This window comes from Acartia tonsa, chromosome 6 (genome assembly GCF_053477335.1).
Source record: "Acartia tonsa isolate MP-2025a chromosome 6, ASM5347733v1, whole genome shotgun sequence".
Taxonomy (NCBI): Eukaryota; Metazoa; Arthropoda; class Copepoda; order Calanoida; family Acartiidae; genus Acartia; species Acartia tonsa.
Window position 1 is genome coordinate 4,703,303 of NC_137265.1, and position 27,335 is coordinate 4,730,637.

General features: G+C 37.2%; 3 protein-coding genes and 1 long non-coding RNA gene across 8 annotated transcripts; 2 read left to right on the forward strand and 2 right to left on the reverse strand.

Moving 5' to 3' along the window:
• Window positions 1-696: 696 nt before the first annotated feature.
• On the forward strand, window positions 697-10,443 carry Sf3a1 (splicing factor 3a subunit 1). Its single transcript, XM_080163094.1, has 19 exons — window positions 697-813; window positions 1,296-1,456; window positions 1,678-1,859; window positions 2,097-2,254; window positions 2,363-2,437; window positions 2,561-2,653; window positions 2,843-2,896; window positions 3,072-3,257; window positions 3,807-3,869; window positions 4,022-4,182; window positions 4,581-4,665; window positions 5,127-5,274; window positions 6,411-6,481; window positions 6,945-7,069; window positions 7,546-7,643; window positions 7,885-8,234; window positions 8,500-8,598; window positions 9,209-9,280; window positions 9,831-10,443. Exons 1-19 carry the CDS (start codon window positions 760-762, stop codon window positions 9,915-9,917), a joined length of 2,322 nt encoding a protein of 773 aa, XP_080019220.1. The 5' UTR covers window positions 697-759; the 3' UTR covers window positions 9,918-10,443.
• LOC145321630 (uncharacterized) lies at window positions 10,428-27,246 on the forward strand. The gene is made up of 8 exons (XM_080163095.1): window positions 10,428-10,645; window positions 11,093-11,151; window positions 11,398-11,499; window positions 11,846-13,291; window positions 13,835-14,061; window positions 14,493-14,631; window positions 26,136-26,261; window positions 26,766-27,246. The coding sequence occupies exons 1-8, from the start codon at window positions 10,537-10,539 to the stop codon at window positions 26,835-26,837; spliced, it is 2,280 nt and encodes a 759-aa protein (XP_080019221.1). The 5' UTR covers window positions 10,428-10,536; the 3' UTR covers window positions 26,838-27,246.
• On the reverse strand, window positions 14,700-22,541 carry LOC145321627 (uncharacterized). 4 transcript variants are annotated; one of them, XM_080163091.1, is made up of 6 exons: window positions 15,886-22,541; window positions 15,713-15,798; window positions 15,569-15,626; window positions 15,426-15,486; window positions 15,226-15,289; window positions 14,700-15,072 (listed from the first exon to the last, which is right to left on the reverse strand). In XM_080163091.1, exon 1 carries the CDS (start codon window positions 22,530-22,532, stop codon window positions 17,295-17,297), a length of 5,238 nt encoding a protein of 1,745 aa, XP_080019217.1. In that variant the 5' UTR covers window positions 22,533-22,541; the 3' UTR covers window positions 14,700-15,072; window positions 15,226-15,289; window positions 15,426-15,486; window positions 15,569-15,626; window positions 15,713-15,798; window positions 15,886-17,294. The 4 variants fall into 4 exon arrangements, with proteins under 4 accessions (XP_080019217.1, XP_080019219.1, XP_080019216.1 ...); XM_080163093.1 differs by lacking the exon at window positions 15,569-15,626; XM_080163090.1 differs by having other exon boundaries at window positions 14,700-15,289.
• Window positions 24,638-25,944, reverse strand: LOC145321628 (uncharacterized). 2 transcript variants are annotated; one of them, XR_013880348.1, is made up of 6 exons: window positions 25,603-25,944; window positions 25,430-25,515; window positions 25,286-25,343; window positions 25,143-25,203; window positions 24,943-25,006; window positions 24,638-24,789 (listed from the first exon to the last, which is right to left on the reverse strand). It is a non-coding gene; the product is annotated as an uncharacterized LOC145321628 (long non-coding RNA). The 2 variants fall into 2 exon arrangements; XR_013880347.1 differs by having other exon boundaries at window positions 24,638-25,006; window positions 25,603-25,942.
• Window positions 27,247-27,335: the final 89 nt, after the last annotated feature.

Genomic DNA, 27,335 nt, shown 5'->3' on the forward strand with positions numbered 1-27,335 from the left:
CTAACCTGAAAATCCGCAAGATGGCGGACGGCTCGCGCATTTTTTAATGGTTTGGTCGAATACTTTATAACAAATATTTCTCCTAAAAGAAGATGATATTTTTCCCTTTTTATACACCAATCATATGAAACATACAATTAATAAATCAAGTAATTTGTTTTTTTCTTGATATATGGTTTACTAATAAACCTCTCTCTTAAACAATAAATATTTTTTTTTGAAAAGAAAAATGGGGAACAATAAGATAGAGAAATAAAGACTTCTTATTGTTTTTAATTGTCGTCTTCGAACTTTTTAAAATAAAAACAGGGGCAACAACTATTAAATGAATTAATTATATTTTTAATTAATGGTTTGATAATTATACTTTTATATAAAGAAAAAAAATAACATTTCCTTCGAAATAGATATCAGGTTGTTATAATTTAATTTTTTGAGGAAAACATTTTTAGAAATAAAAAAATAAAAACTTAATTTTAAAAGTTGGCAACTTGTATTTTGAACTCTACGAAAAAACATGTAAACAAACGCCGGATTCATTTACGTTACTCAAGAAAAAAACGATTGTTATGGTTTTAATTGAATTATGTTTATGTTAAATTTGGCTAAGCATTTTTGGGTTTGAAAATGATATATATGTCTACTAACCATTGTTTCGTTTTTTAAAAAGTTAAATTGATAAAAGATTTTCATGTCATGAAACTTGTTAATTGATGAAGAAGTTAAAAAAATACTAAAATATTATTTTCAGAGGTGAAAATGGTGCAGGCGTTGACGGAGGAGAAGCCAACGATTATCTACCCTCCACCAGAGGTAATTTCTTGTCATGTCATTTTTTTCCAAATTTGATATGAACGTTTTACAGTCGGGCTAATAATTAGGTTGTTATTATTCTTAATAACCGAATCACTATACAAAAGATGAATTTTCTGTTTTTGAAAGATAACAATATATTCTATTCCATATATAATGAAATTATAAATAAACTTCGAATAATTTTACAAATAAAATGAAAGACTAGGTACCTTGATATATAATCTATTTGACTTTACTTCGTTTTCATAAGGTATTCTTATTGTTCGTTTAACTGTATGATTTTTAAAATCTATTAGGTATTTTAACCATAAAAAATCTTGCTTTTGTGTTCGTAAATTGTCTCCCTTTAATCATAATTTAGGTATCAATCTTAGGTTCAGAAACATGTGTATAAATATTCCCGGCCTTTTGAATAGTAGTAATTTCTTCATTCATATGTATGTACGTTGCTTATGTATTTATAAACGTTTATTTTGCAGGTTAGAAATATCGTTGACAAAACCGCCGGTTTCGTAGCACGAAATGGACAAGAGTTTGAGCATCGTATCAAACAGAATGAAGTAAACAATCCCAAGTTTAACTTTTTAAATCCTGGTGACCCATACCATGCCTACTATCAGCATAGAGTCACGCAAATTAGGTATAAATACTTATTGTTTATCAAGAAATAAAAGTGAAACTAGTTTCATTGAAGTTTTATTTAAAATACTTTTAGGGAGCTCAAAACAAATATTAAGTGTATATTAAGGATAGGAGGAAGGGTTCAATAATCCTACTAAACAAATGTCTTAACCATCCTGCAAAAGAAAAAAGATTCATAATATTTTTGAATTTTGATATTATATTACCTAACTTACTTAGGGAAGGCAAAGCTGATGAAAAACCAACAAAATCAGCTCCCGCCGAATCCGTTGCTAAGAAGCAGTCAGAACTACTGCAATCTGTTACCAAGCAGAAGAAGGAAGAGGCCCCTATCCCTAAAGAGGCACCACCAGAATTTGAATTTATCGCGGATCCTCCTTCTATTTCTGCCTTTGATTTAGGTAACTCAAACTTACACTTCTATGCTATGCCACTATATTGGATGAATGTAAAAAAAATAATTTAATAACCAACATCTCATTACTTTCAACTCAGACAATAGGTAGTAACCTTAATGTTATATAACATCTTAAGATAAATTGTCCTTTCTATAGTTTTGTAATATACATAAAACAAATTTATTTTTCAATAAGGTAATTCATAATTTTCAATTTTCATCACTTTGAATACATTTTTAGATGTTGTTAAGCTGACCGCACAGTTTGTTGCAAGAAATGGTCGTCAATTTTTGACCCAACTGATGAATCGGGAGCAGAGAAACTATCAGTTTGATTTCCTGCGTCCACAACATTCCTTGTTCCAGTACTTTACTAAGCTGCTTGAACAATATACCAAGGTTTACCTTTAATTTTGAATTGATATTTTTTACTTCTTAAAAGAAAGTTTTGATTATTCAATATATCAATCTGGCAATATACTTATATAAGAAATTAATTATTTTAAGGTGCTGTTGCCACCAAAAGACTTACAAGGCCGTCTTGACTCTGAAGCTGAGAGTAAGGTCAAAATTATGGAACAGGTTAGCTATCAGAAACTTATGTTATTTGAATTTTCATAGATTTTTTTTTATATTCATTAAAGCTAAGAGGAAAACAGTTTGAACATACACAATATTAAATGAATAAATGGTTATCTAACCCAGGTTAATTGGCGTGTTGGATGGTTGAAACAACAGGCCGAGGCTAAGAGGAAAGAACAAGAGGCTTTGGAGAAAGAAAGGATAGCTTATGCTCAGGTACAATTTTAGTTTACTGTATAACTAACTATAAATTACATGTTTGTGAAACATCCAAATCGGATTTGGTCGGATTGGAGGAATCATTAGAAATCATAATTCAAATATATACGGATTCAGAATGTGACAATTGTCCAAATAATGATGGATTAATTTAACTAACCACAAATTAATATTTATAATATTTAGGTTGATTGGCACAACTTTGTCGTCGTTGAGACTGTTGACTATCAACCTTGGGAGGTAAGCATAATTCAAGATACATCATAAGGAATAAAAAATTAGAGTTTACAATTAAGTCTTTTAATTAACTAATGAAATTATATGATACCAAGTTTATGGACTTAAAGTTTTTTTTTTAAATTTACCTAATTCACTATAATATTAACAAACTAAACTATATCAGATTTTTTTCTAGGTCGGAAATTTCCCACCACCAACAAATCCTACGGAGGTGGGTGCCAGGATTCTGATCCAACGGCGTCAGGAGGAGCAAGGTGGCAGCGCGGCCCCAGCTAAGGCGGCTGCCGACTCGGACAGCGACTCTGATTCTGACGGTGATGAGGATGGTTCGGGTGATAAGGAGAAGGGCGCTGACACCCAGGTACAATATGACCCAGATTTTATATCTTAGGTCATAACCAGAGCTAAAGGGATAGGACAATGGGCAATTTATTAAATTTACGAGTTTTATGTATGCGGCTCCCCAATGTCTTTAAAAATATCATCAATAAGTAAAGTTACACTAGTTTCAGTACCCAAAGTCTAAGACAGCCAGGAAAATGAGTTTTAGATCCATTGTACCATCCCTCTATCCCTGGTTATTTAAACAAAAATAAAAAAAAACAGATTATGTAATGTAAAATGACTGCATGTATTTTTTGGCTGATAAATTCGAGTAGTTTATATTCCTTCCAGCATAGCTTCGAAATCAATTTATATACGGTGAATCAGAACCGGTTCTCAGCCATACTGAAAAAATGACATTTTTATATCCGCGGAAAGCTGTTTATAATACGATGCGATAAATAGATATAACATAAATTGTATATTTCTGTTAAAAGTCTATTTTAATTTATGGTGCATGATGGAAAGTAATATTTCCTTAAAAATTTTATTATTAACCTGTAATTGTCATCAATGTATGGTGTAGGTCCAAGATATGGAGGAGGGAAGCAGTTCAGGAGAATCAGACGAAGATGATGATATCGAACAGGTACTGCATATGTTGAATTCAACATTCCCAACTGTTGTATACTTTGCTTTACAATAATATTTTTTTATATTTTAAAGCTTTGAAGTAGTTTTGTTGTTTTTTTTTAGATAATCTTTTGTTGGAATAATTTCAATGTTATTTTTTTATTTTAGCCTGAAGATCCTAAGTATGCTCGTGAGAGGGCTATGGCCGCCGCAGGGGTTGTGCCCGCGCCCCCAGTTGGACAGCCGCCTTTGCCTCCGCCACCTGGCCCGATCGGGGCGGGCAATGTGGTTGTCAAACATTATGATCCTAAGGCTGCTGCTGCAATGAGGTAAGACACGTATACATCAGCAAAAATAATAAATATTTAAAGGAAGGGAGTGGACATTGAGCTGTTGATCACGCTAGTCCCCGAACTCCTATAAGAACGTTTTCTTATTCCATTCGTCAACTTAACTTTGGGGAATGTTATTGAATTTGATAGGTTGGTTCATTAAGTTGAGTGTCCAAATGTTTTAACTAATTGTAATCTACAGAAGGGGTAATTTTGTGTATCATCATTGGGGATGTACGTAAATTTGTCGGCCATTGTAAATAGTAATACGACTATAATCTACAGATATTTTAAATAACATATTGAAATGTTTACCTAAGAAAACTAATACAAGATAATTTAGACATATTCAAAAATCCCTTAAAATTTTTCTAGTTGTAATGTATCTACTTTAGGAAAAAGGTGAAGGATGATCAGTATCTGATTTCTCCATTGACTGGAGAGAAGATTCCGGCATCCAAGGCTGCAGAGCATATGAAGGTACCTATAGTTTTTTTTTCTTCTTTTTTATATTTGTTGGAAAAAAGCTTTTTTTGTGTGTATGACACGTGTTACAATATAATGACCGTGAATTTTAAAAACTATATTTACTGTATTATTTTAACTAATATATTTGCATTCGACAGCTTTCCTTATAATAAAGTTAAAGGATCTCTGTCTGTCTGTGTTTGTGTGTCTGCACAGAAGGTTACCGCTGAACCGATACGGTTCTCCTTTACAGTGTAGCTTCTGAAAGATCCTTGGCAGGTTTATAACTATTTTGAGGAAGGGTACCACCACCCTCACAAGAGAAATCGTTAAAAATCCAAAAATATTTTATTGATTAACAGCTCTGATCTCAACATAAATCAAAAAGACTACATTTAACGTGCCGCTAGAGACCTCTAGGGGCGTATTCGTTAGTTCCAGATGAAGTATCAACAAATAATTTTTATCCATAGATTGGATTGCTTGACTCCAAATGGGTCGAGGAGAGAGACAAGCAGATCACAGCGAAGGCGAGTGAAGATGTCGTCTTTGCTCCCGGAGGATCTATTGAGAGCAATCTTAAACAGCTGGCCGAAAGAAGATCCGATATCTTCGGCGTGGGTGAGTAGTAGTACATTTAGTTAAAACGAAAACAGGATAGAATATAGAAATATTAAAAACTTAATAAGCACGGATTAAGATTTGAGATTAATTTAGTTATGATCTTATTTCTGTGATTTTTAAACTTTAATTTCTAAGAGATAGTAGTAACCATATTCAAAAGAGTTCCCTATGACACAGAATGTATATTGTACTGTACATTACACCGACTCAGAATTACCACTTTTTTTAAAATTCAATGGGCGCGCTATTCCAACCCATTCCTTTTATGATATAATGACCATTGATACCAAAAAAAGTGTTCTGGTAGCTTTTTTTCAGCAATATGTCAATTTTGATTTTCATAAAAAAGGGGAAGGGTCCCCCCTGGGGGAGAAATTTTTTTTTCTATCAAATCATGGCTTTATATACCTTCCTAAATTCGTCTTGAAGAGTAGATTCAGGATCAAAAAACGGTTTTTCAAAATATTAGCCCTGGCAAAAGTTATCCTTAAATAACTGTCAAAATCAGCTAATTTTGCTAAAATGGCCAAAATTGTCAGTCTTTTCAGGATAACTTTTGCCATAGTCAATATTTTTAAAAATAGTTTTTTGATCCGTAATGTACTCTTCAAGAGCATTCAGGAAGGTATATAAACCATGGTTTGAAAGAAAATAAAATTTCTTCCCCAGGGGGAACCCTTCCCCTTTTTCATGAAAATCGAAATTGACATATTGCTGAAAAAAAGCTTCCAGAACACTTTTTTTGGTATCAATAGTTATTATATCATAAAAGAAATGGGTTAGAATTGCGCGCCAAAAAATTTTGCATTTTGAGTCGGTCTACTGTACATTATGCTGTATCTTAAAGTAAAAAAACATGATGTAAATATCAGGGATCTAAAGGGATAAGACAGTGGCCTATAAATTTATGGTGATCCCCAATGATGATAAACAAAATTATCTCTTCTCTAGATTGTTTGAAACGTTTGGAAACTCTACCAAATGAAAAAAAAATCAAAATTTCATAAAAAAAAACACAAAGTCAATGAATAAGAAAGTTTTACTATAAACCTTTGGGGACTAATGTAATTAACAGCCCAATTTATCCTCCCTCCCGATTAAATATTGTCACTAATTTTTCTTTTCAACTTCAGGTGAAGGTGCAGCCGAGGAAACTTACATTGGTTTGAAAGTTGGAGAAGAAGAACAAAAAGTAAATGAGAAGGTAAATAAATCTATAATTCAAAGTGCCTTAATGTCCATCTACTAATTGTAAACATGAGTAATCCTTATATAAAAGTAACAGAATGTCTTTATGTTTTTTGTACTAAAGAATCTCGCTTACTGCTGTTATAGTTCTCCTTTAAAATGTAAGTTCTCATAGGGAAGGTTCATAATTTGGGGGAGGATACCTTCATCCTCCAAAGACGATTCGCCCATGTTAAATATACCCGCTCCAAAGATACAACGTTTTCTTACTTTCTATCTTTAAAACCCCCCTTCACTCAAGAGCCCTTGAGGCATCTAGGGACGTAGTCGCTAGTATTATTGAATATTAGCAGACAAACGCAGTAGTTCTATTTAAGTTCTAAAGTAACAAAATAACAATTAGGTTCTCTCTATCTTATTTACATTGTTGTTTATTATTGCTGATTTTAAAATGAATTGAATATATTTATGCTTTGTAGAACACTTGGGACGGTCACAGCAGCTCAGCCGAGGCAGCTGCTAGAGCCGCCAGAAAGGATGTGTCCCTCAGGGATCAAATTGATCAGATCCATAAACAGAAAGGGTTGATTCCCGATAAGGAGAGGTAAATAATTCATTTAGTTCATGTTCACTTTATATTTTATTTGATATTGATTGTATAAGAGCGTTTTGTTACCCCGGGGTTCTTATTTTCATTTAGATAGGAAATTTTTCTGTTATTTCTCGAGAAACTTCTAGAAAATCTTTCTTAGTATGAATTCAAGGATGAACTATTGGGCATTGATTTTGGGCGGCCCGATTGCATAAAAAAGGGTTTTTACCTTCCTAAAGGGATTTTGGGTACCCTTTAGAGCATATATCTTAGAATTGAGAAAGTAAAATTTCACCCTACCCCTCTTTTTTACCTCCTCTTGCTGTAATAATCAGCTTAAAAAATGTAAGTGCCCAATACTGCGCAAATGGTTTGATAAAAGGCGGCCCCAAAGTGCCTCCTTAAAACCAGTATCGGCCTCCTTAAAACCAGTATCGGGCAAGACCATACCTGAATATGATGCAATAAATAACGACTCTTTTTTTCAGGGAGACACGTACTGTGAGTGTAAAGCCCCCACCTCCCCAGCAACATCAGCCCCCCGCCCCTCCCCCACCTCAGCGTCACCAACCACCCGCACCCCCAGGCAAGGGTCAAACAAAAATTATATTGACGAAAATTGAGTAATTTTAAACTAAATCAAATCGTACCTAGAAAGTGTGTAGTTATGAAAACACTGGTTTTTATGATTTTTTTATTTCATTGCTAAAAACTTATATCTAAAATGCCTTGAAAATGAAATGTAGTAGAGTAAATTTAGTGTATATATTAACTTCATTTCATAAAGTCTCTTGAGGGGAAATGTTTGACCAACCAAAAAATCTCAGGCCCCCCCATGCAGCAGATGGTGCAACCTATGGTGCAGATGATGCCAGTCCGCCCAGCGCCCCCCATGCTGGTGCCCCAGCCGCCCATGTTCATTCCTCAGGTCAACCCACAGGGTGGTCCCCCTGGGCCTCAACAACAGATGTTCATGCAACAACAACAACGTCCTGGAGGAGTTCTTGGAGGCGGTCCACCTGGCCAGAGGATGGGTGGACCTGGTGGTATGCCGCCAGTTCCGCCGATGGGCGGCGGTGGCGGCGAGGAGCCGCCAATGAAACGGCAGAAGACGGAGGATAATCTTATTCCGGAGGATAGGTTTATCAGGCAGAATCCTGGCCGTGTCAACTTTACGGTAAGAATCTTTACCTGTCTGTTTAATTTAGCTTACCCCAGGGATAAAGAAAAATTACATCTTTGTTCAAAAGGCTATCACACGATATACTAAATATGTATTAAGATACCTATTCATTATTTTATTTTTATAACTTTACCTATATATCAGTTTATTTTCTCTTTACAGTCCTTTATATTGTTATTATTGTTGCTGCACTACCTAGGTATAGACAGACAAACTTATCATTTTATGTTTGGAATTATAGAATATATAAAATATTTAGGTATCGGTACCCAGAGTTGATGATAAGCCAGAATGGAAGTTGAACGGCCAAGTTCTGCACATGTCCTTCCCAGTTACTGAGAATATTTCTGCCATCAAGGTGAGTAAGTTTTATGCAAGTTAAATGACATTGTTTTAGCCTTGAGATGCATCGTCATCTATTTTTCCATGTAATATAGCGAAATAATTTCCTACTATCTTATTAGTTTTACTAGCGGCTTCTCCCCAAGAGGTTTGATCAAACCAATTTTTCGTATTTTAGATTTAAAAGAACAATTTTTAAAAAAATTCTTCGGGGGGTGGATAGTCGACACCACTTTTTTAATTTTAGTTTTAAAACGAAATTTTTCTTTATTTTTTTTGGGGGGGGGTATTTTTTATTTTTAGGGGTGTTGGGGGTGTCCCACCCCCCCCAGAAAATAGTTATAAACCTTCCTGGGACCTATAAGAAGCTACCCGATCGGTTCAGCGGTTTGCGAGATCCTTCGCTACAAACAAACAAACAAACAGACTGACATGAATCGTTCTACTTTGTATTATAGATGTTGAAAGATTGAAAGGTCATGAAGTTTGAATGCCCCGTTTCTGGCAAACAGAAGTGACAACTGGACAGTCGTTTCTATAATATATTACTCAGACAATATTATAAACAATGATTGAAGTCAGAATGCCTTCTGGACATTCCTTTCTTAATATAATATTTTATTTAGGCAAGAATCAATGATGAAGTTGGAATGCCTCCTGGTAAACAGAAGTTACAGTTGGACAGCCTTTTCTTGAAGGTAACAATATTATAAATTTTAATCTTTCTGAATTTAACTTGTGCTAAAATTAAGGATCTAACAGAAGAAGCAAAATAGTTTTTCCATGTTATATTATATTAGTATTATAGACGATTTTCTATGAATGACAATTAAATTAATAATATTGATGAAGGCACGGGCTAACAAAACTGGAATTAATCTTAAATTTTTCTCATTAATACCTGAGGAAAGCTATTCATAATACGATGCGATAAATAACTCTTCTTTAGGTGAAAATTTCATACCTAATACTCAGGGATCTAAAGGGATAAGACAATGGCTAAAAAATTATTGTACATCCCTAATGATGATACACAAAATTATCCTTTCTGTAGATTACAATGGGAGGTTGAATCGTTTTAACACCCAACTAAATGAACCAACCAATCAAAATTTGCTAAAGTCCCCATAGTTTTAAAGCGACTGAATAAGAAAACGTTATTATAAAACTTAGGGGATTAGTGTTAATAAACAGCCCATTGTCCACTCCCTCTCTGCTCAATACCTACACATTATTTTTAATTTTCAGGATGCCATGACTCTTGGTTACTACAACATGTTGAGTGGAACTAACATCCAACTCCAGCTCAAGGAGAGAGGTGGTAGAAAGAAGTAAAAGCAAAGAGAGAAAGAAAGAAAAAGCACATTGATTATTCTTTATTTGACTTTTGTAGTTGGTTTTATTAGATATTCTTATTTGATACATTAACAAAGTAATTTTAACTTCCAAAACTTTTTAAAGCTTTTTTGTTTTCATATTTTAAAGTAAAACAATTAGATACAATGTAATAGCAAAACTTCGAATAATTTTAAAATATAAAATACTTTTAATTTCAATGCTATAACATGATTGTTTGTTATTGTTTGAAATAACTTAGAATAGTTGCAAAAGTAATATTATAACTAATGTATGAATGTTTGTAAAATTAGGCTGATAAATCAAAGGCACTTCTTGTGAATTGTTTACAACAGATTTGGATATGAATATTTCTTTCAAACAAAATCTTTACCTAACCTCTTTTGAAAACTTGTCTTAATTTATCTGCCTAACAAAAGTTTTAACATGATAATTATTGTTTTGATTGCGTGCACCTACATATGTTAACCATATTAATCACTTTTTTTCAGACCAAAGACAAAAACTTAAATTTTAACCCAGAAACAAGAAAACAACAACCACCCATCTACCTGGTAAATAAATCAAGCATCAAGAGCTAAGCTTTTTATAGCTAACAATGTCTGTAGACGGAAATTATTATTACAATGCTGGACCTCTGAGAGGAGGAGGAGGGGGTGCTAACCCCATGGGGTCCTGTGGGGGTATTGCAAACTACACAGGTTCAGGTCAGTACAACATAGAATTGGAAAGAGAGAGGGGACATTGGGCTGTTTATTACACTACTCAAAAGTTTTACAATGTAATTTTATTATTCGTAGGCTTAACAACTTTGGGAACTTATACTGAATTTTAATTTGTTTTTATATTAAGTTGAGTGTTCAAACATTTCAACCACTAATTTTCATCTACAAAAGGGGAAATTTTGTGTGTCATCATTGGAGATGTACATCAATTTATCGGCCATTGTCTTATCCCTTTAGATTCCTGAGTATAGACACACTATTCAATATTTTTGAAAAATAATTATATTACACTCGTTGGCTTAAACCTCAAATTTTCAAAATTGAAAAAAAAAAATTTTATAGGCACTAAAAGCTACTCCAATTATCTTATTTGTAATTACTTATTTTTTTTATTTAAAAAATTGGAAAATAATTTGATTTATCATTTAGGTGAAATGAACAGACCTGTAGTAGCTAAAAATAACTTGGAACCTATTGATAATTCACAGGTATATAAATAGATTGTTAATGAATTTTTTTTTAATTTTTGCCTGTAAATTAGAATTTGGAATATCAATTGAAATTGAATTTAACTCAAAGTTTGAATTTTTTTGTAAAAATATCTCCCAAAATATTTGAAAAGTTGTTTTGTTATTAGTATCTTTCTGAAGGTTGCAAAAGCTTAAAAGTTAAAGATAAATAGGTAGAATTGATTGAAATAAAATACATTGTTTTACTATAAGATATTTTTTTAGATGCTTGAAGGTTTTACAAGTTTACTAAACCAACGTTCTATTCAATCATTGTCAGAAAATCTAGATACACACATCATTCAATCAATCAATTACAGACAGCAGGTGAGCAGGTTTTTTGTTTGGATTGTCCACACTCCACAATTTTTCAATTGTCAAGACAAGGATATTAATATTATACAGAAAGTTAATAGTTTTTTCCTATGCCTAACCCCTGTGGGAGGGGGGGGGGGAAGCTAACCCTGCGGGGGTCATACCTGCGCTGCCCTAACCCTGTACCCAAAGTACCTTAAATGAACCTAACCTAAAGTATTTAGGTATCAAACAAACGAAATTAAACCTCTCCATTTATTTTAAGAATACTGAATAGGTAATTTTTAAATTAAAAAACATGTCACGTGAAATATATTATTATTATGAAACATTGAAAATGTATTGTTATTTTGTTTAGGAAATGATGTATAGAAACCAAAGAGAAACCAGCAACCAAACAATGTATGGATCAAACAGCTTAGACTATGTGGACAACTCACAACAAAATTTTACCAATTACAGAAGCAATACAAGTATTTGTCAGAATAATTCCAATGTTGATGCTTTCCTATACAATAACGTCCCAAACTCGCCTAGTTCTTCCTACTTGACTTCCAGCAACAATATGACCGCTATGGGTGCAGGTAATAATATTATGCCCCACCAACAAGGAGGAATAGCACGTGGTGTGGGGAAGCCATCTTCCATTGAAATGCCACAGCAACAGTTTCCCGACAATGGTTATGTTGATCAACAACATGAGTTTAATTATCCTTATTCTGGAGGCAACAGCGAGGTTTGGCAGCAAGAACAGGTTATGGCTCAGCAAGCACAGCAGCTTGCTACCTCGCCAATTAACAGCTGGCAACATCAGGCTGATGCTTTTAATGTTGGCAGCCCATCAGCTGCTACAGCTTGGCAGCAACAAGGACAACCTTTGTCCGACAGTCTTCACATTGGCAGCCCTTCAGCATCATTGAACATGCAGCAGCTGACAAATAATCTGACTGACGGCCATCAACTTGGCAGCCCTAGTATTCCTGCATGGCCCATGCAAGGCCATGATGTCAGAGAAAGTGGCCTTGCTCCACCAAGTATCCAGAATAATGTGGATCAGTCCAACCCACCTCCCGTCCGCGGATTGGAGTTTTTGTACCGTGAAACTGACAGACTTATGAGAAATAGATCTATCTCCATGTCGGATGTGCTGCACACGAGGTCAGAAATGCGCAGAAACTTTGATTTTATTGAGCATGAAGTTGCCTCCTTGCGCTTAGACGAAAACCAACCGGCCACATTAAACGACCAATACGCGATGCGTCGTGGCTCCGGCACTTTTCATCGCCCCCCAGCTGCTGTCAGAGGCCAAACGGCTCTGAATGACTTTGGCCGTCGCAGATTTCCGTCCATGGACCCAGCCATATTCAGCTCCAACGGCGGCCAGGAATCTGTTCTTTCGTCCCTTCTGTCCAACAGCTCTTCTCCGATATTTAGTCAGGATTCCATCTGGTCGCCGCTGGTCAAGCCATCCACAAGTATTTCCCCCATTGATTCTAGCGGATCTGAAGAAAATCCTATTGAGGAGTTTGTTTTCCAGTCTGATGATGATGATGATGATAACGACTTGGTGAAAAAATGCGCCGCTGATAAAAAGCCAAGTAAATCAAAGAAAAAGTTGCATAAATGTGAGGCAACTTCCTCTCTTCACGTGACACAACAGCCTGTTCAGAAGCCAACTGAAATGATCAATGTGACTAGGCCAGCTGTACCAGAATGTAAGAATCCAAGTGTTGAAGCTGTAGTAGGGAGCCCCACAGGTGTTGCCAGCTGGAGCCAGATTGTCCGCTCAAAATCAGTTACACAGGTATGTTATTTTTTTTTAAGTAGGGGAAAATTCATTTAAATAAACCTCTCATTAGTATTTACAAAAAATGAATGTTAACTACCCTCCCCCCCCCTCCCCCTACCCTATCCATAATTTTAAATTGAGTACCTATAAATAAGGTTGGGGGGTTAGTTTTTCCATTGTTTAGGACAGCTTAGATAATATTGGGTTGCTAAGCAGGGTTGAAGCACAGCAAGTATCGGCACTGCAGTAAATGGACATTCCGCAGGGTTAGGTGCAATGGGAAGAAAGCTAAATACCCCTTATTTTCAGTTTATTTTTAAATTAAGAGGAGGAGGTCAGTTTCCAACAGGCACTTTGAGGGAAACCCTCACCTATCAATTTTTATACCAAATTAACAGATCCCTTTAGATCCTTTTAAATCCTATTAAATTCTTATAAGATTATAGACTGCGGCTTTATCATAACGAATAACCAGCCGACTTACAGTTTTATATAATATTATCATGTTTTTCACCCCTTTCTTGCCGAACACTTAATAATGATACTATGATTTTGTAGAGATCTGGATTGCGAACAATGAGTTGTAGTCAACTAACTACCACAGGTCAATCACCAAGTAAAACTAAATCAGCCTCTGTAAGTTCATCCAATACCTCGCCATGCTCAACACCATCACCCATAAATTTGCCTTCTTCAGCTGCCTCCAACATGCCTGCGTCATCAACAGCTGCCTCTAACCAATCACAGTTACAGTCTGCTGCTTCAGTGATGAATTCAAATAACCAAGGAAAAAATACTTCTTTTAAAAATATTTTTTTACTATTTGCACCTCTTGCTTGATAGAATGCATAATTTTTACTTCAACTGAAGGAATAAGTTAAAATGAACATGCAGAAAAACAGACCATTTTGCCTTAATCATTAAGAAAAGAAATACCTTCAAATAAATCCGCCATAGACAAATAACTATTACAAAATAAGGATTTTAATGGCCCTTCTGAATATTGTAATAACATACAAACCCCTATTGAATAACTTAGTCCATGGTATGAAATAAAAAAGTTATTTTTATATCAGAAATTGATGGGCAGAATTAGTTTTAATTTTCAGGAAAGCTTGATATATGTGTTTGGGTGGTTTTAGTCTATTTTCTTACCTCCCCCGCCCTGCGAAGTAACTTGTTGTATGCCCATAAAATATAAGTAATTTTTTCCAACAGGTGGGCAGAAGCCATGCAACGAATATCACCGTGGTCCGAAGGTTGATCCCAGGTGGCCAGTGGAGAATCAGGTCTTCCTGGGACCTATACCTGTCAGTGTCACCTGGGAGGAGATTAGAAACACTTTCTATGCTAAGGTACATTTTAGAACAATACACGGAGCTAGTGTTAAAAAAAGACTATCCATAAAAAACATACACCGCTCAATAATAGGAATAGTATTTGATGTGTTACATCTAATCCTTGTCAACTTTCTAAGTTCCTATATGTACAAAAGTTTGTTAGGAACTAAAGGTATATTTTTTTGTCTGTTTCGACAAGTTTAGTTTTCTTGTATAGATAGAAGCGTCTTGCAAATAAGTGTTATTTACTTATTATTGAAAAGTGGAAGTACGAAAGTAAAGAAAACATATTAAGGTAACTTTATTGTGCAACCTGGGAATTTGTAGGAGGGTTGCATCCGCCCTGCTTCAGCAGGCAGCTCCGATGGACAAGGAACAGGCATGGTTGACATAGTCTGTGGACAGCATTTTAACTTTGAAATAGAAGAAGAACATCTCAGCTATGCTTTCACAAAACTAAAAAAGAATTTATGTTTTGTAAAAGGATAATATAAAAATTAAAATATAAAATTTTAAAAGAATAGATGATAAAATAAGTTTGTAAAGTATTACACTATGGAATAAACTTGGAGCTTAAAACATAAAATACATATACAATAATAAATTTACCTCTGGGGGTATATTAAGTTGCCTGGGTTGGTAATTTTACTCAAACACACTGCGCTCGTAATGACTAAAAAGGAAAAGAGCATGCAGTTATTAAAAAAAAAGAATTTTTAAAAAATTAAATATTTTTTTCTTTTCTTTTTTATTAAAATTTAACTATCTCTGGGTATTTGAATTTGAATTTTTCTTTATTAAATATTTACCAGAGAAGGGTAAGAAGGCTGCTATGCCAACATAAAATATCAGGTACAGCACAACAAACATCTAAATTGAATAATATGTTTAGGCTAAGATTTTAATGATATAAAATTAATGATAAAAAAATACATTTTTGTTTGATTATTACCTAATAGGTACACAGTTAACAATTATTTGACCAGCTTTTCAGGTACACAGCTTGTAGTCTAAATATTGATTTCTTTAAGGACACAGTAACAAATTATTAAAAAGTTTATAAATGTTCTTTTAGGTAGGTACTATAGGTAGTTACCTTGATTCTTATGCAACCAAGCACTTCTTGCAATAAGATAGATTAATTTAATGCAGCTACACAATCTTTCATATGGCAGTCACATTCTAAATTAATAACAAAATTTGATAATTGATCAATTGAATTAAAAATTAAGGAATTTTTGTATTACATTTTTTCATAAGAAAGCTTACTTTTCATTTTCCTCCTTGGTCTTGAGCCAGCTATGGAACATGAGGTGGCTACACGGAGTTAAAAATTGAATTATCTTTCTGAAATGGTTTGATAAGTTTTAAAATTTTGCTTAATATTTTTTGTAACTTAAACAGAAAGAAAGAAAATATATAAAATAATTTTACTATAACATCTTCATGGTACAGGCAGGATTACAGGTACAGATGAATAGTTGACCAGGAGGGGTACTCGTTTTCTTTCCTTAACATTGAATTTTTAGGTTTGTGGCTTAGCCAGCACACTCCCGGGCAGAAAAATGAAAACGGCACTCCTCCATCGAAAGCTCCAAGACTAGTATGGGCAATGTCTAGATGTGACAGTTTACGGCCATCATCCAAATTCGACCATAATACAATTTTAATTTTATTTATAACAAGTTTATTTTTAAAAACATTTATCGGCTCATAAAATAACTATGGCATAAAATGATAAAAACTATAATAAAATCTTTAAGTATTTGGTAAAAGCTTATGAAAATAAAACAAACGATTAATATTCACTTTAATTCGAGGCAATATACTATAAAATTTGATAAAAAGCATCACTATATTGATAAAAAGCATTTAAACATATTTCAAGTAATTAACTGTTTAATGTTTCACTGTATAGTTGCAACTAAAATATTTGTTTACATACTGCATAATTGAACGCGGCATTCGCGCGTCTACGATCAACGACGACATTCACGTATAATTATTTTACGGGAATTTAATTATTTTCCGGGATTATTATGGAAAAAATAATAATTTTATGGTTTTATTTCGCTATTTTTATCACCAATAGCGTTCGGCTATTTAATTTGTTGTTATTAGAACGAGAACGACTTTTTTTCACTTTTTTAGAAAGCATACTTAGATCCGGCGGATTTTTTTCCATTTGTATTTATCACTTTATTTTTAAAATTGATATTTGTATTGTTTTTAGCGGATTTGTATGCAACTTGGTATTTTCCAAATTATTTGAATAATAAAAAAACGTCGCCCTATTGTTTATTTTTCTTTTCACAAAAATTTCCTTTATGTCAATAAGGAATTATGAAAGACAAAAAACGCGATTTTTGAAAGCCTTATTGTTGTGCAAACTTTTCACAGGGACTTTAATTATACTTGATAAAATATTTTTCAATTTGCTTTGGTAATATTTTTCACAAGATTATTTTTTTTTTTACATTTTAACGAACTTTGTAGAGTTTTTTTTCGTATTATAAAACTTTGGGAAAGATAGATAGATATTTTTCAGATAGTTTGGATAAGAAAGATATTTTTCAGATAGGTTTTAGTAATGAACACAAATATATAATGTTTATTTATGCAAATAATGTTTTTACTAATAAAACCTGTGTGTGTGTGCGGGTGATTTGTGACATTTGTCACTGGCTTCCGCACGTGTCCACCACTTCTATGTACTCGATGTTGATGGGTAGGGTCGGCTGGTTGTAGATGAACATCGCATCGGCTCTGGCTGCAGCTTTCTCCAGGATCTCTGTCAGCATTAACTCGTCCTCCGGGAGGATAACAGCTATATGCTTCACGGCTCTCCTGGTTGTTCTTGTGACGGCTTCTGATGAATTTCTGTATGAAACTTCAACTGCCCTGACATGACCATCCTTGGAAGGAAACACTTCAGTGATGATACCAAGCTTGAATGCTCTGTTATTTGCAAACCTTTCTCCTTCAACCTTGGTGAAAATAATGACGTCTCCTATGATTGGCTGTCTGACAGTTGTCCCATGATTCCGGCCTCTTGGTATGTAGTCGGTCAGCCGCTGATTATACCATACCTTCCACCAACCATTGTAGACTGCTTCCAACTGCTTCAACATCCGGGTCGGCTTGGAGATGGTGCAGGGTGTCATCAGAATGCGGTTGCTAGCTCGACCGTGCATCAGCCGCGCAGGTGTGATCAGATCAATGCTGTCTAATGACTCCGCCCGTCCGGCTAGACACAGTGGCATGTTGTTTAACTCGCTGCAAACATAAGCAAATGCAGATTCATAGTTTAGGATATCCAGTTTTAATCCATCGAAGGTGATATGAAACAGGCGCTTGATCTCTCCAATACTCCGCTCAACACATCCTTGATAATGATGTGCCCCAGTGGGGGCAACATCATGTTCAACACCAACCTGATATTTGCTGTCAAGAGTTCGTGTGATATCGCCAACACTAATCTCCATTTCCTTGCAGCCGCGCTTCAGCTGGCTGCCAGCATCAATATAGACCTTGTTTGGGACACAGTGTAGATAGCAGAATCTCATAAAAGCTGTCAGGAACGCATCTGTGTTGTACATTGTCATGACGTGTGCAGCAACTGCAGCTGTAGCTGGATCCTTAATTACTAAGCACCAAACTTTGACCTTTGCACGGTGATTGTGTTCGCAATGGGCGTCAAAGGGGCCACAAATGTCAATTTGGCAGTTGTAAAATGGCGGCGCCACAGTCGTCCGGCTTTCATGTATTTTGCCCATTTCTACCTGAACCTTTTTTGCAACTCTTCTCCTACAGGTCATGCACTTCTCACGCACCTCCTTCGCCAAGTCTCTCCCCTTCACAATGTAGGCCATGGTTCTGCTGTACAACAAGGTCTGGTTGACATTCCCGTGGTGTACCTTTTCTTGATGTACATATGTCATGATTGCATATGATATTGGCGAATAACGGTCCAGAATCGGTTTACAGAAGGATACAGGGCTCAGATCAGCAAAGATTTTACCTGGATCATGGATGTCATCACTGTCAACTAATCTGCCTGTATAGTGCAGGATCTTGTCAATTTCTTGTGCTCCCTCAAGGTCCTTGGGCTTACAAAACTGTTTTGCTTCGGCTGTACCCAGACGGAAATAATAATTTTCAGCCGCTGAAATTTCATCTGTTGTCAGACCATCTGTGATCACAGTTACACCAGGTAGATAATTTGAGATCAACTTGTTACTATTTCTGGCGGCCAACCAGACAACAAATCTACGAAGTATTGCCAGGTATCTGACTGATTTGCGCCAGCCATACTTTACCGGATCAAGAATGTACTTAGAGAACTTGTACCTGGTTGCAATGGTGTCTTCCAAAGCAAGTGCTGTCATAGCTGTCTTGATCTCAGCTTTTGCTGCAGCTGCTTCCTCTCCAGATAACTTGATCTCTTCCACACTTCTTGCCGGCCAGTCTGATTTAGGGAGCCGCATCCATGGCATCCCATTTTGCCAGCTGGAGTTCTCATCAATGTCTGAGGTAGTTGTGCCAGGTCGGGTTCCAGTATCTGCTAAATTGTTGGCGGACTCCACATGTCTCCACTGAGCTTTGTCCGAGAACCTCAACACTTCCACCACATTGTTTCTTACACCAATGCTCATTGGTCTGGTGTCACTGTTCAACCAGAACAGGACAATGGTGCTGTCAGAGAAGAAATACACATTCTCAATCTTGTTTTTAAAATTGTTGATGACTGAACGGCTCAGCGTGGCGCCAAGCACGGCTGCTCGCAGCTCTGCCCTTGGTATGGTCAGTCCAGTCACTATTTTGGATTTTGCTGCAACTAACCTGACCTGAATGGATCCATCAGAGGCGGTATAGCGTGCATGTGCACAGGCAACAGCAAGATCCTTGCTAGCATCAGTGGACACAAGAAGATCAACCTTGCCTGAATTAGCAGCTGCTCGTGGAAATTTGACTTCTGGCAGCTGTTGCATTGTGTTCAGATGGCTTACCCAGGTATCTAAGTAGCTTGCAGGCAATCCATCATCCCAATCAGTTCCAAGTCCAGTAATCACACTATAGTCACGCTTGAATTGAGCTGTGATTGGTGTTGCAAGTCCAATCGGGTCATAATTGGCAGCCATCTTGCTTAAGAGTGTTCTTTTGGTGAAATTCCTCTCCAGTGCAGCTCGTACATCACCTTCCACTGGTTCTGGCCGCTTGCCCCGGCGGGTCTTGCCAAAGTACAACGGTTTTGGTTCCAAGGTTAAGGCATCTTCCTCAGGTAACCATCTGTAGCCTAGCATACCTACTGACTTGCCATCTGCTGAAACAGACTCATCTGGCTTCTCACCTGACAGGACATATGACTTGACTTGCATTTTTGCCAGGCTTAGTGCAAAATTAAGACCTCCAACCTGTACAGCCCTTTCTTCAACAGAATCAGATGACTCAGAGGAATCATCAACATAGGTGTGCTCCTTCAGGACATCAGTGCCAGCCTTGTGTTCAGGAAACTTTGCTTCACAATATTCGGCTACCTGCTGTATTGCTTCTGTTGTCTGATTACCACTGCTCACTACACCATAGATCAACGTCTTCATGACTCTTTCTTCAACCTCCAGGTCAGGATTGCAGTCAGGATACCATAGGTAGCGGTGCCATTTGTAACATTTAGGCGTCAATGCTACATTGTTGTATGCCATCTTGATATCTGTGGCAAAGGCATGTGGTCCTGCACGGAAATTTATAAGCAGGTGGAGCAGCTTTTCAAGACGATTGCTGCCTTTAGCAAGTGTATCGTTCAGCGACTTGCCTGTGCGTGTGCCGCTGCTGGCATCAAAGACGCATCTGGTAGGTGTGCTCAACGACCCTTCCTTGGTTACTGTCCTCCATGGCAGGTAGTAGTAGGTTTCACTTGACTCAACCTCCTTCTTGATATCATCAGGTAGCTCGTCTATCCGGCAGCTGTACCCATTGTCAGCTAGTTTATTGTGACTCTTTAATACCTCCTGTTTTTGCTCTGGCTGTTGACGTAGCTTTCTCATCTGGCTCTGTAGGATTGCCATGGCAATGTGACGGTTCTGGCCTAAATTTTCTTCAGGGTCAATGACAAAGGGTAGGTCTGCTTCAACACGCTGTTGCTCTGGTAGGAATCTCACTGACTGCTGTATTATTTGGTCCTCCCGCTCTTCCTTCAGACTCTGGTGCTCAAGAGTAGCGCCTTTTTTACATATAGGGCAGCCACGGCACTTAACACATCTGTAAGGGGCTTCAGATCCAACATTTTCCAGGTCAAAGTATCTGCGCTCAACTACCTTAGCTTGATAAGCGTCTCCCTTCATATCATCAAAGGGACAGTCATCCTGTCTGTCATCTTCCACTGGGCCTTTCTCAATCATCCATCCATCCAGCATCCTTGTATCCGTAAAAGCCTGATACATTTTAACTTCATTACACAGGTAAGCAAAGGCACCCAGCTGTTGGATAGCAGCACCAGCATGTTGCCATGCTTCATGGGGACCTCCAAGTACACCTCTATGACCATGTTTACTTGCAAACATACTCTTGTAGAGACTTAAACCACTTGGCAGTGTAAACACAAGCTTTGGGAACAACCATGTATACTTGGATCCTAGCAGAATATCTACCTGGCCGCCGCCAACACTTCTAGGGACAGTAGGCAGCTCAGCCTTACCATGGTAGCTGTTTTGAATCTCTCTGTAAGGTTCATCAAGGTCCCATACAGGAAAGGAGGTGGTGACATCATTCATCATCATACCTGTGATGGCAGCTCTTCTGTATTTACCTTCATGTGGCTCTGCAAGCTTGAGATATACCATGACGTCACCATGGTCAAGTCTGATGGTCTGGCCACCAGCAACATTCAGGTAAGTTGGTCCAGGCCTTACCTCTACACCATCCAAATGTTTTGCACCTCTTGTGCTGATACAGGCACTTGAGCAGCCCGAGTCATAGAACAGGAGCAGGGGTGCTCCACTGTCCGCTTCCAACTCTTGCAACATAAAAATTGAGGGGGATTCAACATCAGGGTGAACATCAGGCGGCAGCTGTGTGTCACTATCAGCTTTGAACAGACTCTCTGCATGACTTGCCATGTTGAACAGCAGGTCCCCGTCAGGTAGTGGTTCTCCTACGGCCTTCCTGAAGTTGTCAAGCCGCTTCTTGTTTTCATCAATGTGCAGCGGGCAGCATAGGATGTGTCGCTGTGCTCGGTGGCGGCTGCGTGCACACTTACCAATGTTACAGAAATGATCTGTTCTGCAGTCATTTGCATGTTGGGACCACCACCCATCCATGTCTGCACTGTCAAACCCTGCATCCATGCGCAGGCACCTCATACAGCTCTTGGACATGGTTGCAACCTTCATCCTTTCCTTGACCCTGGACTTGATATATTTGGGGCACATATACAGATGAGTATGGCTAGCTGAGCAGAGAGTACATTCTCTTGTTGCAGGTTTTGTACCTGGGCCCTTCTGCTCTAATGGCTTGGTGAGGGGCCTTGAGTCTGTACGTGCAGGTGTATTTTTTTCATAACCTTTGTTCTTGTCAGCTGCTAATATCACCTCTTTCTCCTTCTCTTTGTCCGGGCGTCGTCGTTGGCGGTCAGGTGGTGCTGCGGCGGTACGTTTACTCTTGTTGCCGTTGGTGGCATTGTACTCACTGACTTCGAAGGCCTTCAGGTTGATCTCCTCCTCCAAGAAGTCCAGCAGGATACCAAAACATTTGCCACTGTTCTGTATACCAACCTTGTTTGCATTGCAGATGTATCTTTTCAGCAATTCATCTGATTTGGCCTTCACACACATGTCTCTAACTTTTCTGTGCAGATTCAATCTGTAGAGCTCCTCCTCTGCACCCCAGCTAGGATCCATCTCTGCAGCAAACTTCTTCATCTTCAGAAGCACAGCTTGTACTTTGTACAGCCAGTCCAGTTGCTGTGATGGTTCCTTCCATGGTTGGCGTCCAACATCATCCAGCTCATCTAGGAACTTGTTGTAGATGTCAGGTACAGAACCAAATCGGGTCAACAGCTTCTTCCAACAGCTGTCAATAGATGTTTCTTGGCAGCATATAGTCTGAGGTGTACCCTGGAGACATTGATCAATCAATATTTTCAGCCGCTCAGCCTCTGTCAATCCAGGAATACTGCCAATATAAGCTTTGAATTCACGCTGAAATGAGAACATGTCTAAACCAGTGGTTCCATCAAACAGGGGCTTTGTGACACTTTTGGCGCGGTGTTCACTAGTTGAGCAGAGGGCCTTGAAACCAAAGATGATCTGCTGATCCTCTACCTGTGCCTTGGCAGCCTCAAGTTCAGCTTCCAGACTTGTTTGTGCATTGTGCAGCTGTGTAGCTTCATCATCCTTATCCAAGTCAGTTGCATCCTTGATGGCAATCTCCAATTTCTTGATGACATCACAACTGCGGGTTGTTGACTCCTTTAGCCGGTTCATCAGATCTGGCAGCTGGCTGTCAGAGGTCAGGTTGCTGTCTGTGATTGCATACAACTCTGACTCCAAATCAGTAGCTCTTGGGATTAGTGTTGTGACTGCATTTTCAACCCGTCTGTTCTTTGCATTTATCTGGGCATTGTTCAGGCGGGGGGCAGCTGCAGCAGCTGTGTTCTGTGGCTGGTTTTGTGCACCGTTACCTTGCTCATTACGGCGGGTTGCTAGGTGTGCTGTTAATCCAGTTATCATAGTACGAACGCGGTTGTGTGTATCCCTGGCAGCATCATTGCGGGCTTGGACAGTACCATCATTGCCTTCATACACATCAAAGACGGCTCGGGCTGAACGTAGGGTGGCAGCAGCATCATCAAGCTGTTTTAAAATAGCCTCTAGCCTCTCCACAGAGTGTGTACCTGGAGACCCAACAGCTGGCTCGAAGTCTTCAACCATTAGTTTCATCTCCACAACACTTATCTTAGCATCCTGCAGCCGCTGCGCCATCTCTGCAACGTTGTTTGTTTCAGCAGGGTAGAAAACAGATACAGTGTGGGTTTGTGCTGTAGTTGAGTTAGGGTTGTAATCTAAGTCCAACTCTTCTAATAATCGGTGGCAGCTGCGAGTAATTGGTGTTGCACCTGCCTCGTCAATAACTGCGTCCCTGTACGGCGAAAACGGCGTGCTTGGTCCGGTCTCACTGCTTGTTATTGGTTGCTGGGCTGGTAGAATTGGTTCTATACCAGCTAGAGACGGTGACGGCTGCGGCGGTTCCCCGGAAAAGCTTACACGTCTGCCGGGAGATGTTGTGCTGTGTTCGAAGCTACCCCTTATACCTGTGAAGCCAGACCTGGGCCCTGAAGGTGGCTGTACGTCCGTTGACCACCTTTGTGTAGGGGGGGTACGAGGGATACGACTGCCGCCAGTAATTCCAGGCGGGCTGTGCACAACTCTGTTGGTTCGAGGTATTGTATAAGGCGGCGCTGGACGGCGGCGAGGTGGAAGTGTGACAGGCGGACCTAAAGCCTCTACTTCTTTCTGCGTAATTTTCATTGGCTGAATAATCGGGCCTACTCAATACTGGGCCAGTAAACAAGCACCAGTGGCGGGATATTAATTGCGTTGGTCTTACGACAGCCTTCTTAAGTTTATTGGCATGACATTAGCACTGCCGAATAACAAGTGGCACCACCTCTGTTGGGTGGGGCTAACGAATCCGCGGGCGGCGCTTTTATGGCCTGAGTCTGTCTTGCCTCCCGCCGAGGCTAGTCTGTCCTTCTCTGTCAATAATAATACGAGCAATATAATAATATATTTTAATGCAGTGAAAGTTTATGTTTGAGTTGGAAACAGCCGCGAAGCTGAATCCTGCGGCAGAGATCCTCACGGATTTTCTGCGGCTAGGGCTTACCAAACCCTTTCTGGCAGCGTTTGGCCTGCTGCTTCTCGTCCAGTTGTTTATCTAGGGACGTAGGATCCAATTTTTTGACGTTGTTGAATTCAGGACGTCAGTCTTCAGTTTTGTAGATCCGCAGTCCTCAGTTTTGTGAATGTGCAACCTGGGAATTTGTAGGAGGGTTGCATCCGCCCTGCTTCAGCAGGCAGCTCCGATGGACAAGGAACAGGCATGGTTGACATAGTCTGTGGACAGCATTTTAACTTTGAAATAGAAGAAGAACATCTCAGCTATGCTTTCACAAAACTAAAAAAGAATTTATGTTTTGTAAAAGGATAATATAAAAATTAAAATATAAAATTTTAAAAGAATAGATGATAAAATAAGTTTGTAAAGTATTACACTATGGAATAAACTTGGAGCTTAAAACATAAAATACATATACAATAATAAATTTACCTCTGGGGGTATATTAAGTTGCCTGGGTTGGTAATTTTACTCAAACACACTGCGCTCGTAATGACTAAAAAGGAAAAGAGCATGCAGTTATTAAAAAAAAAGAATTTTTAAAAAATTAAATATTTTTTTCTTTTCTTTTTTATTAAAATTTAACTATCTCTGGGTATTTGAATTTGAATTTTTCTTTATTAAATATTTACCAGAGAAGGGTAAGAAGGCTGCTATGCCAACATAAAATATCAGGTACAGCACAACAAACATCTAAATTGAATAATATGTTTAGGCTAAGATTTTAATGATATAAAATTAATGATAAAAAAATACATTTTTGTTTGATTATTACCTAATAGGTACACAGTTAACAATTATTTGACCAGCTTTTCAGGTACACAGCTTGTAGTCTAAATATTGATTTCTTTAAGGACACAGTAACAAATTATTAAAAAGTTTATAAATGTTCTTTTAGGTAGGTACTATAGGTAGTTACCTTGATTCTTATGCAACCAAGCACTTCTTGCAATAAGATAGATTAATTTAATGCAGCTACACAATCTTTCATATGGCAGTCACATTCTAAATTAATAACAAAATTTGATAATTGATCAATTGAATTAAAAATTAAGGAATTTTTGTATTACATTTTTTCATAAGAAAGCTTACTTTTCATTTTCCTCCTTGGTCTTGAGCCAGCTATGGAACATGAGGTGGCTACACGGAGTTAAAAATTGAATTATCTTTCTGAAATGGTTTGATAAGTTTTAAAATTTTGCTTAATATTTTTTGTAACTTAAACAGAAAGAAAGAAAATATATAAAATAATTTTACTATAACATCTTCATGGTACAGGCAGGATTACAGGTACAGATGAATAGTTGACCAGGAGGGGTACTCGTTTTCTTTCCTTAACATTGAATTTTTAGGTTTGTGGCTTAGCCAGCACATTTATAATTTGGTTTAAGGCAATAGAAAAAAATGATGTTGCTTTTATGTATTTTTTTTGTGAAGGGAAGGGGGGTAGGTGGTAGATAGTTTATATCAACTCGCAGACTAAAGTTAGTTAAGAGAAGGAAATTAAAAAAGACATTTTATTTTGAGTTTTAAACTATGGAATGCTATTGAATACAGAGCCCTTAGATGCTAGGGGCGCAGCAGCTAGTCTTATACAAACCAAATAATATATATTATAAATTCAGGTTGAACGTCATCAAATTCTGCACACCTACGTACAGAGTAAACCTGTGAATGACGTCGTCTATGGACAAATAGTTTTTGATAAATCCACCGTTGCTAACAAGATTCTTAAAGAAGGCCACATCAAGGTAAGTTAGATGCTTGCTGGTGGTATTTTTTTTATCTTTTTGAAAAATAAGCTCAGAATTTCTACTTCTTATTTAAATTTCTTTAATGATTTCCCGTCATGTATATGGACTTAGGGTTCTCAAAATAATGGTCTCCAATAAGATTTTGTGTTTACTTCCAAAAGAATTGTAAAATAAATGACTTATCATTAGGTAGTGCTTAAATTTTTCATTTCATTAGAAACTTGTTTATGCTTCTCTTCAATGGATATATTATTACTTGGATTTTACACCAGATTTTCAAGTTCTTTAATAAAGTAAATTTTACAGCGGGCTAAAATAACGACTCCTTACCCCATCCCCTAACCTCAAAGTGGCCAATAAACGAGTTCCATGTTAGCAAGGTAAATTGACGGTAATTTTTTCCCCTGTCATAATATCCACGTATATTCTACATCCATTTTTCTTTTTAATTTTTATAGACACAATTTTCCTTGTAATTAAATGATCTTTTATTATTTGTAGGTGGGAGGTCACCAGATCACTGTTACAGCCATGAAGGACAAAGTCAGAACAAACTCAGAAAGAAAAAGATAAAAATAATCTGTATTGATGTTGACCATTTGTCATCTACGCCATTTTTTAAAACGCACTTTCTATTTTATATACTTTTTACATGTTTACATTGAGTAAAATTCGAGTAACTTTTATATACCGTGAGAAGGAAAGGTCATTGGCTGATTTTATCCTTATAAAACTCTCATCCAATTTTTAAATAGTGAATTTTATTAGAAGAAAGATTGATTTGCCCTTATATCACTTGTATATGGTAAGAAAAAAGTATGCTGTAACTTGTAAGTTATTCCTTGGAACCTTTTTTGTCTTAATTGTATTTGTATGATTAAAAAGACCCTTAAATAAGAGCTTATTTTCTAGTTTTTCAAATTTTCAAGTAAAATACCAAGTATTTTGTAATTGATATACTAATGATCTCGCAATATAAAACTGCCATGTTTTTTATGAAACTTTTTATGATCTAATTTTGAGCTTTTTCTGTAATAAGTAATACTATTAAGTGATAAAAAAGTAGAAATT